At 40.2% G+C, this 13,763-nt stretch overlaps 1 protein-coding gene across 1 annotated transcript in view; it reads left to right on the top strand.

The window, feature by feature from the left end:
• SPATA48 (spermatogenesis associated 48) overlaps nucleotides 1–13,763 on the top strand; it is a 39,167-nt gene that overhangs the window by 11,821 nt on the left and 13,583 nt on the right. The window contains 3 exon segments of the mRNA XM_038391245.2: nucleotides 1,041–1,108; nucleotides 2,187–2,228; nucleotides 2,756–2,863. Of these exon segments, the coding sequence (XP_038247173.1) occupies nucleotides 1,041–1,108; nucleotides 2,187–2,228; nucleotides 2,756–2,863 (218 nt within the window).

The following is a 13,763-nucleotide window of genomic DNA, read 5'->3' as shown; positions in this document are numbered from 1 at the left end:
CTGGTATCTTTTTTCTCTTTTCTAAAGACTGCATGCAGAAAAATAGGTAATACATGCAAAGTGTCAAAGAAGAGAAAGAAAAACATCAGTGAAAATTGAGAGCAGAAATTATCCTGTAGCATGAAAAAGCATATAATGTATTTATTTCATGTAATTATTTATTTTAATTGTTAAAATAATGTGTCCTAAGGTCACTGCTATAATATCTAGAAATTGCCTGAGGACAGAAGAGTTTATTTGTTATAACCTAAATCACTGAATCTTTTGAGGGAAAAGTGCATGAGAAACACAGTTCATTTTGAAATTTTCCTGTGAGGAATCAGGGCCTGCAACAGAGCTAGTCTCCTTGAAGCCTGATCAGTGCAACTGGCCTGCAGCAAGCTGCCTGATTAGCCATGCAACCTGACTGGCTGCAGAGGCCAGCAGGCTGGCTCTTAGGCCAGCAGCAGTCACAGTTTGCTGTCTTCTCTGTGTCTGCTCCTGTGTTACCTTGTTCCTGCTGCTCCTGCCTTGCACCTAGCCTTGCCTCTGTCCTGCCCCTGCCTTGAACCCCTCCTGGCGTGATATCCTGCTTGCTCCAGTTCCTGATCTCCAGTTTGGCCCTTGGCTCTGGCTCCTGACCATGGACTCCAGCTTGACCCCCAGTTCTGATAATCAGTTTCTGCCTTCCGGTTTTGGTCCTTGGCTTTGGCTTTTGATGATAGACTATGGCTTTGACCCTGGCCACTAGGCTAGACTGCCCTCATCCCAGTTGGCTGACACTTCCAATATGTTAACAACTTGATTCAATTTAGTCAGCTCTCAAAAAAAAAAAAGAGGATTCAAAACTTCATATCTGTTGGTTTAGACTCTACACTACATTTTGGTTGTCTAATTAATGATATTTTGGAAACTAAAGCCCAGTTTTGCAATTGGATCTGCACAGGCTAGCAGATCTGATTGCTGGATCAGCACATAAAAATATATCCGGCTTACCTAATTAAGTGATATTGTGTTACACAGAGCTCATGTTTCAAGAAGCATTCTGATTGTGATTCTAGATTGTTGGGGGCCTCTGGGATAGATTTCAAACAAGATCTTTTACTTCACCACAAAAACCAATTGATTTGTAAGTTTCTTTTTTATATTTTAATTGTCTTTTCATCACTGTTTCCTTTATGTGTATCTCCACCATGTTATCTCCACCATGTTTATCTCTCTGTGTATGGTATAGTTCTTTTTTCAAAGATAGTTACATAAATTCCATGTTGTGTATTGTGATGTCATCTGAGCTTGCAGTGATTGTACATTTCACCAACCTACTGTAATCAGAGAGGTTAAAGATATTCCATTAATAATTTTATTGAAAAATATACCTGAGATATATCCTGTGAGAGGATTAGACATGAAAACATAACTCGAGAGGTTCCCAATAGCTAGTTCCTGTATAAGTGCTGCACCTCTGACTTTTTCATTGACAGGTGCGTTTTTATTGTAGAGATTTTACAAGTAGCATATATTTACAAAATCCAAAACTTTGTCCTTTTTTGTAGTGTTAGAAATTATCTCAGAATGCATTTCAGCTGAACAGTAGGGGAAAACAGAAAGATTAGTAGGGGCTCAGAGGCGAGTCAGGGACAAGTAAAGAGAGGATGGGAAGTCAGCCAGGGACAGATTAAATAGAAGACAGTAGGGTGAGGCCGGGAGGAGAAAAGACAGGACAGCAAAACCCTAATGTGATGGATCAGAACAAGAGGGACAGAGTAAGAGAGAGAGAGAGCAAATTCAAGCCTGATGTTAAATTGATACATCTCCCATTGAAGTCCATGGGATTTGAGCTTCCCTCTGAAGAGCAGCTCAGTTATTAAAAAGTTTTGCCACACAGTTACGGAAACAGCAATTACCTGTGATATGGTTTGAAACCCCAAAACTCTGCCTGCTGAATAGGGACATTCACATCTATGCCAGCCCCCCAGCACAAAGATCATTCACCACTATTTGATTTTGAGCTCCCTTCGCCCCCGTCATTCCAAAAGCAAAACTTGAACTTGTCTCTGCCACTCCTGTGAGTTCTCAAAAATAGGTCTCTAAGTCACTTCCTCTTTATCTTTTCATGTTTGCTGCATAAAAAGTTTGCTTAACATAATCAGTTAAATCAGTTCCATCTTTTTTCTAATAGCTAATATATTTTGCATTTTTCTTAACAGTGTAAGCCCAAGCTCTCGAACTCAACATATTCCTTTCTACACGTAAGTAAAGATTTAGCAACATTATGTATTTTTTCAGTTTTGATTTAATGCAATCAGCCCATTTGTCTCATCTTCCTAATGCAAGGTTTGCAGCTTGACTATTCTCCTCTGCTTATTCTTGGGTAACTCCACTCACTTCAGTGGAATTACTCCTCATTTACAATATTGTGAGTTAAGAATGAGGATCTATTGTGTCCTCATCTCAAAGGTATCATACTTTACTATGGCACATTATAAACGTCAAAAAAAAAAAATAGGGATGACAGATGTTTCTCACGTTACTTCCAGCTTTCCCAAAACTGATCACTGCACATATGTGGTAGAGTTGTCATTAATTATATGGTTCTGTGTGTTTGTTTTTGTCTTGGGACATTACTGCACAAAGGCTAGTTCATCTCCATGTATTTTCTTGTGGACCATTTTAATAAATAACTATAGATGTGGAGCTTGAAGTATGATTCAGCTGCCTCTGCCAGCTGTCTTATGAATAATGTATATGTCTTTGCTTTTCCTTTTTATTCAAACAGTGGCTGTGCTGGCGCAGAGATTTTTGAGGACCTAGACAATGCCAATGTAGATGTGATTACTCTTGGCAGCGTTCGAACTTCAAAACCTCGCCACACAAGAACTGCTCAGTATGTTGCCTCTATTACTTTACTTTTACTATAACTACTGCTGGAGTTTGTCATCTTGAAAAGAAGAAAAGGGCCCAAGGCCCTGGTCTTGCACAAGAAAGGACATAGGATTTTCCCTATCCTGGATGGAGGGATCTGTATGAGGGTCTGTTGCACAAGTGATATTGTTGGGTTTTAGGTATCAGAGGTTTTCACTATGTGGCTCACTGAGCACACCAAAGGCCATTACAGTCAAAGGAAAGATAGCCATTGACTTCAATGGCCATTAGAGTACAACGTAATTATACATGGATCAATTTGAGCCAATTTAAAAGACACTTCTGTCTAGATACACAAAATGTAGTCACAGCAGCAGCTACAAGATGGTGGGAGATTTTGCTAATAGGATTATCTTGTATAGTATGGCAAACTTTACCCTTCATGTTTGTGTTAGATTATATTTCCCACCTGCAGCCTAACCTATGAATGAATTCATCACAGAACCCTAGGGCTTGATTCTCCATTGCTCTACTCCAATCTGGTGCTGAACAGTGCTACTCATTTTTGTAGAGTTGAAGTAGTGTAAAACTGGAATAACATTGGCCCTTCAGAAATTCAGAGTAAACCTTTTTCCATCTTTTAGAAACCTGATGCTTTTTCAGATTTTTTTGCTTGTTTTCTCTCTCATCTCTTTTTATTCATTATCCAAATTAGTCTTCCTGTGCATTCCACCGAATGCATCTGATGAAGTGAGCTGTAGCTCACGAAAGCTATGCTCAAATAAATTTGTAGTCTCTAAGGTGCCACAAATATTCCTTTTCTTTTTTGTGGTATAGTTGTTTCTGAAACTGCTTTAATAGGCACTTCAGAGAAAATGAAGTTAAGCAGAAGCTTCTGTTTTCATTAATTTACAATTCTATAGATGGGTTACTTTGGAAAAAGATAAATAAATTAGAAGCACCTCTCAACCTCATTAATTCCTGTGTTTCACCAAGTGTATATTCTGTTGGATAAGAATTATTATGACAAATATCATACTGTACGTCTGCTTAATACTGTCACTCCTCTTCTGGCAGATATTAGGGCAATGCAGGTTGATTCCCTATGGAGGAGAAATGAGAGACATGGAATCTGGGCATTTTCTTGTAACTATTTTACTCCTTTTCATGGAATGTTTAATTGATATTTTGCTAAATGACCTTGGCTTAAATATGTAAAGAAAAATATCTTTGTGATTGGAAAACATTTGTAGTAATGTAAGTTAAATATGTAAATTCATATCCATCCCTCATTAGTGTGGTACTAGAACATGTTTGTAATAGCATACCCACAGTTGTCTGTCAAACTAAATCTACTCTGGTAGTGCAGACACGGGGAGGTGTAGACTACTTGCGATAGTGCTTATACACCATTGTGTCTCTATAATGTGTTATTTATGGTCCAGTGGCTATGGAACAGTGTTTGGAGCCAGAAAACATTATATATAAGGGATTATATATTCCTTCCTTTGCTGTTGATCCACTGGGGAAAAACACTTAGGACCATATTTACAAAGGTGACTTCAATGGAAGTTGGGACCTAACCTGCTTAGATGCTTTTGAAAACCCCACTATGCATCTATCTGTGTGTTTAAGTGCCTAAGCACCTGTGTAAAATCTACCCATTAGGGCCTCACCCACATCTACTATTGAGTCAATTGAAAGACTTCTCCCATTAGCTTCAATGAGGCTTTGGATCATGGCCTCAGACCCAGTTTTTCACAAGTAGTTTCTAAGTTTGGGTGCTTCTGTTTTCAGGTTCTCAACTTTAGATATCACAGGCCTGATTTTCAGAGAGGCTAAGCATCCAGAACTCCAGTTGAAGTCAGTGGGAGATACAGACATACCGTACCCTTAAAACCAATTTCTGGGGCCAACATTTTCAAATTTTACTTTTCAAAGTTAGGGGCCCCAATCCAAAGTCCACTGAAGTCTTGAAGTCTTTCCATTAATTTTAATGGGCTTCAGATAAGGCTGATGCTGAGCAATTCCCACTGATTAAAATAAGAGCTAGAAATTGGTGCTAGAAGTACTCATCACTTCTGAAAAGTTACTTATTAGGTGTCTAAATATAAATAGTTGTGCCTGATACTAAGCACCTGAGTTAAAAAATGTGTCGTGTATAAGGTTGGACACCTAATACTACTGCTAACTATAATCTTCTTGAAGCTGTAATCCTTTCAAGGCAAAGATTTAGTTTTTACCATACTTTCAATAAACATAACAGGGTAAAGTCCTGGGAGAAACAAGTATAAGAACTCAATAGTTTTGAAGAAGAATGTAGCAATTTATGTACACTATCACTCTGCATACATAGGATACATGGCTATATAGCCGTATTTTTTTGTGACATGCACAGAATCACAATATTAAACAAATAAAAAGTCAAGTCACATCAGATTCATTTAATACGACGTCCTTAACAAACCCCCTACAAGGAGATGTTGAATTTTCTGAGGCATACTACAAGGACAGCAATTTCTGGAATTCAGCATTCTGTTTTTCCCCATGGGGGGGGAGGAGGCGGGGTGGGAGAGTAAGGAAAAGTCCAATCCTAAATTAGTGTACAAATTACTGTTACACTGCAATATGGGGGGAGGGATAGCTCAGTGGTTTGAGCATTGGCCTGCTAAACCCAGCATTGTGAGTTCAATCCTTGAGGGGGCCATTTAGGGATCTGGGGCAAAAATTGGGGATTGGTCCTGCTTTGTGCAGGGGGTTGGACTAGATGACCTCCTGAGGTCCCTTCCAACCCTGAGATTCTATGATTAATTAACAAGTCCATAGATAGAAAAAAAAAAGGCATTGTTTCTGAATAATAAATAGGAGTCCTAGAAATCTGTTTGCCGTGGGGAAAAACACAGAATTTGCATTTTTACAGAGAATCTTTAGTTTTTACGTTTTGTGAAAAAATGAAAACATATTAACTAATTTTAATGAAAGTTAGGGTGACCATATTTCCCAAAGTGAAAACAGGATACTGCACAGGGTTGGCCTGAGCTGCGTGGGGCAGGGACTGACAGCCCAAGCCCCCACCAAATGTTGCTCTGTGCCCCCCAACAGCAAAACTGGGCATTTGTCCCATTTGCTTTTGCCCAGTTTTGCCAAAAAAGTCAGGACGTCCGGGATAGGGCTTAAAAAGGAGACTGTCCTGGTCCAAAACAAGAAATACTGTCATCCTAGCTGTGGCCAAGGAAACTAAAGTTCAGCGTTTCATTTTATTCACGGAAAAATGCAGATTTTAATGTTTTTCTTTTACCAGAGAATTTTGGTTTTTGGTCACGGAAAACTGGGATGTCTCAAGATAAGATTGAGTGTTATAATGCTAAACAAGTGATTACTAGCTTTGGCCACTAGATGTCCTCTGAGTTTACAAAAGCTGTTTATATTCTATTAAATATATGATTTCCTTTTACTTACAGTATGAACTTAAAAATATTTTTTTTCTGGTTATGTCCTTCCTGAATTTCTCTTAAGCAAGCTGAGCTGGTCAGAAGCATTTACCTGGAAAGCTGGTGTAACACATAAAGGTGGTAAAACAAAAGAGGAAAAAACTTGTTTTTTTGTGTACAGTTTCTCATTGGCTAGATCTTTTCTTTCTATAGTTTTCAGTGAACAGGGGTAGTCCACATTGGTAAGGAAACCACAGGAGGTATATTTTTTGTGGTAAAAATAAGCTCTAAAAATGTTCCCCCTCTCTTCTGCAGAAAAGGCAAACTCCCCTTGTCAGAGAGATGGGCCTGCATCACAAATTTCAGAACATATGCTAAACAAATGTCTGTAGCAGGTATGGGGATGGCTGGTTTTGTTGTGTTCTCTAGTAATTAGGTCCAGTCATCTCTATTAATTTAATGCAGAATGCACAATACTTTAAATAGCGCCAGGTGCTGCTACCCTTAGTCACTCTGAGTAGCACCTTACTCTTCATGTAGCCCTACTAATTTCAATGGGACTATTTGCAGATTAAGATGCTATTCCCTGTGATTAAGGGGATCAGACACCTAGTATAGACACCATATCCACTAAGCCTAAATAAAAGATTATAAATTTATAGATCTTAAGGGAAGACATGACCATTATGATCATTTAGTCTGTCCTCCTGCATAACACTGAATTTCATCCAATAGAATTTCATCCACTCTTCATCACCCATAACTTCTGGTTGAGTTTAAGCACAAAAGAATAGAAAATGGTTATCCTGAAATACATTTTTTAAAATATATGATCACTATGTTAACCCTATGGGTATGTCCACACTGCAATAAATCACCCATGGCTGGCCCATGTCAACTGTCTCAGGCTCACAGGGCTTGGTCTGCTGGGCTATAGAATTGCAGGTGGACATCCAGGTTTGGGCTGAAGTCAAGACTCAGGGACTCTCCCCTGTCACAGGGTCACAGAGCTCAGACTTCAGCCCAAGCCTGGACATCTACACTGCAGTTTTATGGCCTCACAGCCTGAGCTCCAGAAGCCCCAGTCAGCTGACATGGGCCAGCCATGGGTGTTTTATTGCAGTGTAGACGTATCCTTTGAAACTGAAGTGGTGGCACTGTCCAAATAAGCACCACGTTCCCTGCCCACATTCCCAGCATTCTCTATTTGCCATGTCCCTCTTTTCCTGCTTCTCAGAAATATAAACTGTTACTGTAGGTGAAGTGGACTTTTTGTAGCCAGAAGGACTGACAAATACATAGCTGGAAATCTCATAGGCTGCTGTAGAAAGCAAGAGTCTTGCAAAGCAAACTTCCATCTGAGAATTCTGTACCCACTATTGTTAGGCCTTACCTACTATTTGGTACATACTAGTATTAAATGGTAAGCTTACTGTAATTTAAACAGATAACAGAAAAGTAATTTTCTGGGTTTTTTTCCCACTGCATTTGACAGCAGTTTATATAGTAAGTCACTTTCAATGTTTTGTTAATGATCAGGTGCAATTCCTGTGTCAAGCACTAAGGTGATGACATCACTTTCATGTAGTGCTCTGGGGCAAGTTTATGTTCTTCTCCAGGCCCTGCAAGAAAGTATTTTTCAATAAGAGCAGTAACAAATCTGAAACTAGACCTTCAGGGGCAGACAGTGGGCCAGGTTGCAGAGACAAAGGGGAAGAGGGGTGGTGAGCAGGTTGGTGTATTCCTCTTGGGCCCATCCATTCTCCCCTGTTGGGGAATAGAAAGCCATTTTCTTACTTTTAAAGGAATTAGAAAAAAACAAACTCTGGTCATTATTATTTGTACTGTGGTACTAAGGACCCCAACCAAGATTGGGGGCTTATTGTGCAAGATGCTGTACATAGACATAATATAGTCCCTGCCCTGAAGACATTACTGTGTAACCAGGAAATAGTACTATTCCACTTTACAGATGGGGAACCAAGATGCAGAGATATTAAGTGACTTTGGCTGAGTTGGACAGAGAATTTGTGGCAGACCCAGTAATCAGATCCACATTTCCTGAATCCCAGTCCAGTACCTTAATCACAAAACTGGAATTCCACTATAATACTGTTTAAAGCGTGGTCTGTTAGAAACTTGATTTTTAAAAATGTATATTAAAAAATTAATTTAGCGTGAAATACAAATAAAGATACAGAGATGTATTTGTTCTCTTAAACCATTTTTTCCCTGTGTGAATCAGACACAGAATAACTAATGGAACCCCAATCCCATATAAGAAACCTGTGACTTAGCTATAGAAGCTAAACTTCTGAACCTATATTTATATTAATCAAAATCATATTTGTGGTCTGGCTCAGTTACCTAGCATTATCAGTCTGTGTTGCCATGAGAGAGACCTGGAAATTGATTTCTCAATGTAATCTCTTGCTCCTCGTCACCCAGTAAGAGATCCCAAATGGCAATGCACTGCATATCACCAGGCCAGCCCTGAATAGGCCATTGTTAAGGACAATTTGTTTCCAGATTCACTCCTGAGCTGGCTATAAACACATTGGGATTGATCCATCCTTCCTCTTTCACCTTTATTACACTGGAACACATGTCTGAGGACTGGAAGCACCTAGGATTTTAAGAAAGGGTGAAATACATGTCATTAGAAAAGCAAATGGACAGACATAAAACTTTTCTGTGTATGTGATAGTCAAGTGAGCTTCCAAAGTAAACGTTCTGGTTATTTATTGCCGGTTTTCTATGTAATTTTGCCCCAAAAAAGTATGCTGGACAACACTAACACCATGGCTGTTAGGTCTGCTTTTTGTGTGTCTTGTTCCTCCCCGTCACTTTTGTCTGGCTTCCTCCTGCTCTCCGCACTTATCTCCTTACTTCCTGTTTTCATATTTGTTTTCTTTTCCTTCTCTTTATCTCTTCTCCCTGCCCGCAATTCATCAAAGCACTTACACTCCTGCATAAGTCCCATTATAGCTGATGGGACTCACACAGGTGTGTAAGTGCTTTGCTTATAGGGATGGAATTGAGCACATGTTTATGTGCTTTGACGGACTGGAGCCTTTGTCATTTATTCTGGAGCTACTTTGGCGTTTGAAACAAGCTGGACTAACTAGTTTGCTTGTTTTTTTATTTGTTTGTAAAAAATGAATAATGAAGCTGTTTTTGTACATTACGTAGCTGGCCAAGTATCAGGCAGGGAGAACTTATGGGTAATGAGATAATGAGAAAAGTGGACTGTGGTCCAGATTTTCAAAATAAATCAACAGCTACAGTTAGGGCCAGATTTCCAAAAGAGTTCAGTATGCTGGATGCTTGTAGGGTGATGAGCTATTATGAAGAACTGGCCCCAAGTGTCATAATGAGATCTGTTGGCTGTTGAGTATTTTTCAAAATCTGGCTATGTCCAGATGAACTCCTGTTGCAAACACGTGTACTGTGGAAGGAAAGAGAGCCTGATTCCTGGTGAAATTCCAATTGCTGTGCATTTTCAAAGAGTAAGGCAAGTCATGTGAGCCAGTTACACAAAGGAGGAGATTTCAAAAGCATCAAAGTGATTTAGGAACCCAAGCCCCACTGAAATTCAATGGGATTTGTGCTCCTAAATTCCTTAGCTGCTTTTGAAATCCATCCTCCCAATAAATAAAAAGAAAATGATAAGAACATAAGAATGGCCATACTGGGTCAAACCAGTGGTCCATCTAGCCCAGTATCCTGTCTTCTGACAGTGGTCAGTGCCAGTTGTTTCAGAGGGAATGAACAGAACAGGGCAATTATCATGTGATCCATCCCCAGTCGTCCCATCCCCCTCAGTCATCTTTTTTTTCTAAAAGGAATAGTCCCAGTCCTTTTAATCTCTCCTCACATGGAAGCTTTTCCATACCCTAATCATTTTTGTTGTCCTTCTCTGTACTTTTTCCAATTCTAGTATATCTTTTGTTAGATGAGGCAACCAGAAAGGCACGTAGTATTCAAGATGTGGACGTACCATGGATTTATATAGTGGCATTTGTCTATTTTCTGTCTTATTATCTATCCCTTTCCTAATGGTTCCTAACATTCTGTTAGCTTTTTTTGACTGCCACTGCACATTGAGCAGATGTTTTCAGAGAACCATCCACGATGAGTCCAAGATCTCTTTTTTGAGTGTGAACAGCTAAATTAGACCCAATCATTTTGTATGTATATTTGGGATTATGTTTTTCAATGTGCATTACTTTGCACTTATCAACATTGAATTTCATCTGCCATTTTGTTGCCCAGTCACCCAAGTTTGTGAGATCACTTTGTAACTCTTTGCATTCAGCTTTGGACATAACTATCCTGAGGAATTTTGTATTATCTGCAAATTTTACCACCTCTCTGTTCACCGCCTTTTCCAGATCATTTATGAATATTATCAGTAATGACACAATTAATTTTCATGTTAATTAACAAACAAAATATTTCATTCAAAATGCATAATAAGGTTAATTTTCAATACCAAGAGAAAACTCTGTTCTAACTTTAGCACATGGATTCATGATGCCACCTTACTCTGTTTATTTAAATGTCTTTATAGGTCTTTTTCTCCTCCATCTGCCAGCCACCAGCTTTTTCCTTTATCGGACCCCTTCCCCCATCAGCTGCTGCAATGAGAGTATGGTCTAAGTGATATTTTAGTTCTGCAGGTGTTCTAAGGGTCAATGGAAAAAACTCCCACACTGTTGATGGGGATTTCCTCTGTAGCATTCATGAGGGGGGCAACGGTAAACGCTTGGTGTGACAGACACTGCATGAACAATTTTTTTTTTATTCCTGGCACGGCTGTAACTAACTAATGCATGATGTAGTAACACTTAGTAAATTCCAACTTACATAGCAAAGTTTCTTAAAGTGAGAGCTAACAGATCGCCTGAAGTGGCAGCTTTAATGCTGCATCTGTCTCTCACTATTTTTGTACCTTACATATTGTAACAAACATCATTTTCTGTTATTCACTGTGCTCCATATCACAGCCTCCTAGAACTACACAGCAGTCAGGACAGAACTCAAATTCTCTTGCTTCAAAACACTGGCCCTTGCTTCCTGAGCTAAATAAGGTTATCTGGCACTCATTAACAATATAAGGCAGGGATTGGCAAACTATGGCCCAGGGGCCGCATCCGGCCCTCCAGATGTTTTAATCCGGCCCTCGAGCTCCCGCCGGGAGTGGGGTCCAGGGCTTGCCCCGCTCTGGCACTCCAACCAGGGAGTGGGGTGGAGGGCTTGTCCTGCTCCACATAGCTCCCAGAAGCAGTGGCATGTCCCCCCTCAGGCTCCTACGCATAAGGGCATCCAAGGGGTTCCACATGCTGCTCCCACAGCGCTGATTGGCTGGAAACCGTGGCCCATGAGAGCTGCAGGGGCAGCACCTGTGGCCAGGGTGGCACACAGAGCTGCGTGCCCGCACCTCACTCGTAGAAGCCGAAGCGGGGACTTGACACTGCTTCTTGGAGCTGCTTGAGGTAAGCGCCGCCCAGAGCCTGCACCCCACCTCCCTGATCCCCTCCCTCCCTCTGAACCCCTTGGGCCCAGCTCAGAGCACCTTCCTGCAACCCCGACCCCTTATCCCCAGCCGGAGCCCTCACCTCATAGAATCATAGAATATCAGGGTTGGAAGGGACCTCAGGAGGTCATCTAGTCCAACCCCCTGCTCAAAGCAGGACCAATCCTCAATTTTTGCCCCAGATCCCTAAATGGTCCCCCTCAAGGATTGAACTCACAGCCCTGGGTTTAGCAAGCCAATGCTCAAACCACTGAGCTATCCGTCCCCCCAGTCCATGCAATCCACCCACAATTTCGTGATCAGTCATGGCCCACCATACAATTTCCATACCCAGTTGTGGCCCTCAGGCCAAAAAGTTTGCCCACTCCTGATATAAGGCCTGTGACAGCAGTTTTCATTCCCTTCAGTAGAGGGCAGTGCTACCTGCACTCACTCACTCACACCCACACACTGGTTTCAGAGTAGCAGCCGTGTTACTCTGTATTCGCAAAAAGAAAAGGAGTACTTGTGGCACCTTAGAGACTAACAAATTTATTAGCGCATAAGCTTTCGTGAGCTACAGCTCACTTCATTTAAGACTTTCTGCTTAGCAGCACTTTTCAAGTGTTAACTAATTAATCTCCTTAACACTTCTGTCCAGTAAGAGTTAACTTCATTTCCTCAATTTTCATATCTGGAAAATAAGTGCAAGTGACTTGCGCAAGGCCACAGATGATGTTGGTGTCAGAGGCAGAATTAGCTCTTTGAAGACCCCTGTAAGCTCTTGTTTGCAGTGGGAGCTCTGTACATGCAGTCTCTAAAGGATAAAGCCCCTGGAGTTCCAAGTCCTGCACTCAAACCATTCTCCTCCCGTAACTTATATTCCCTTTCTTTGTAGATGTTCCTCCTAGTTTATCGGCACCCTTTCTGTCAGTGTCCCAAACACACTGAGCCAGATTATGATCTCACACGTGACTTTAGTTGTGTTACTCCAAATATACATGTGGGTTGAGATCAGCCTCTAGCTGTTTTTATGTGTCTCTGAACCATCTTCAAGTCATAACAGAAACTTCATAGACCATAATTAGATAGACACAGGGTCCTTCCAATGTCTTGCACCTTGTGTATTCATTTACTAGAACTGGTAAGAAATTTTCTGAGTAACATCTTTTTCATCAGAAAATGACAGTTTGTCAAAACTGAAACTGTTGCGGGAAAGGGTTAATTTTGATGAATCTCCCAATTCAAAAATTAATTGGGTTCAAAATTATCAAAATGTCCCTGTTTTGACATTTTCAAAATGAAAAGTTACATTTTTGTGTTCAAAACTATTTTTTATTTCAAGATTTTAGTTCGTGTGTATTATATTTGACCCAGTCCAGGGTTTTTTCGGATTATTGGTTTGTGAATATTTTTGAGATTTAGAACTTTTCCTTCCATTTTGGGATGGGAAAAATTTTGAACTCTTGAAAACTCTCACAGGAAAACTGTTTCCCACCCAGCTCTATCATTTACACTAGTGCAAAGTGAGTGTGAAACACTACCGAATCAAAATATGCCATTAGTTTATGGTAGTGTTTTTCATCTGCTTTTCACAGTTGTAACTAACAAAATACCCAATTTTGATCTTACATGTATGTAAATCAGAAGTAAGACCACACACTAAATAAAACAGATATAAATGAGATCAGAAGCAGACTTAGGTACTCTAACCTACTGTAGGTGTTCTTTACCGCGTCATGTGAGCACATTATGGCTTTATTCAGTGCTTTCTGTTTGTGGAACTGAAGCACTAGGGTCTAAGAACAAGTAAGAACTCTAAGAGCAGTGTATAATGATCATTTAGCAGTCTCTGTGAAAGATTACTCTTTTGCAGAAGTTTCTGTTTTGCATGGAGAGTTAACAACGATCATGAACCTTTTATCACTCAAGCTAAAGCACAGGGAACTAAAGCCTACATTTTCAAAAATGAT

The sequence above is a fragment of the Dermochelys coriacea genome, chromosome 2, assembly GCF_009764565.3.
Source record: "Dermochelys coriacea isolate rDerCor1 chromosome 2, rDerCor1.pri.v4, whole genome shotgun sequence".
In the NCBI taxonomy this organism is placed as follows: Eukaryota; Metazoa; Chordata; order Testudines; family Dermochelyidae; genus Dermochelys; species Dermochelys coriacea.
The sequence above is the reverse complement of the archived record's forward strand: the minus strand, read 5'-3'. Positions and strand labels throughout refer to the sequence as shown.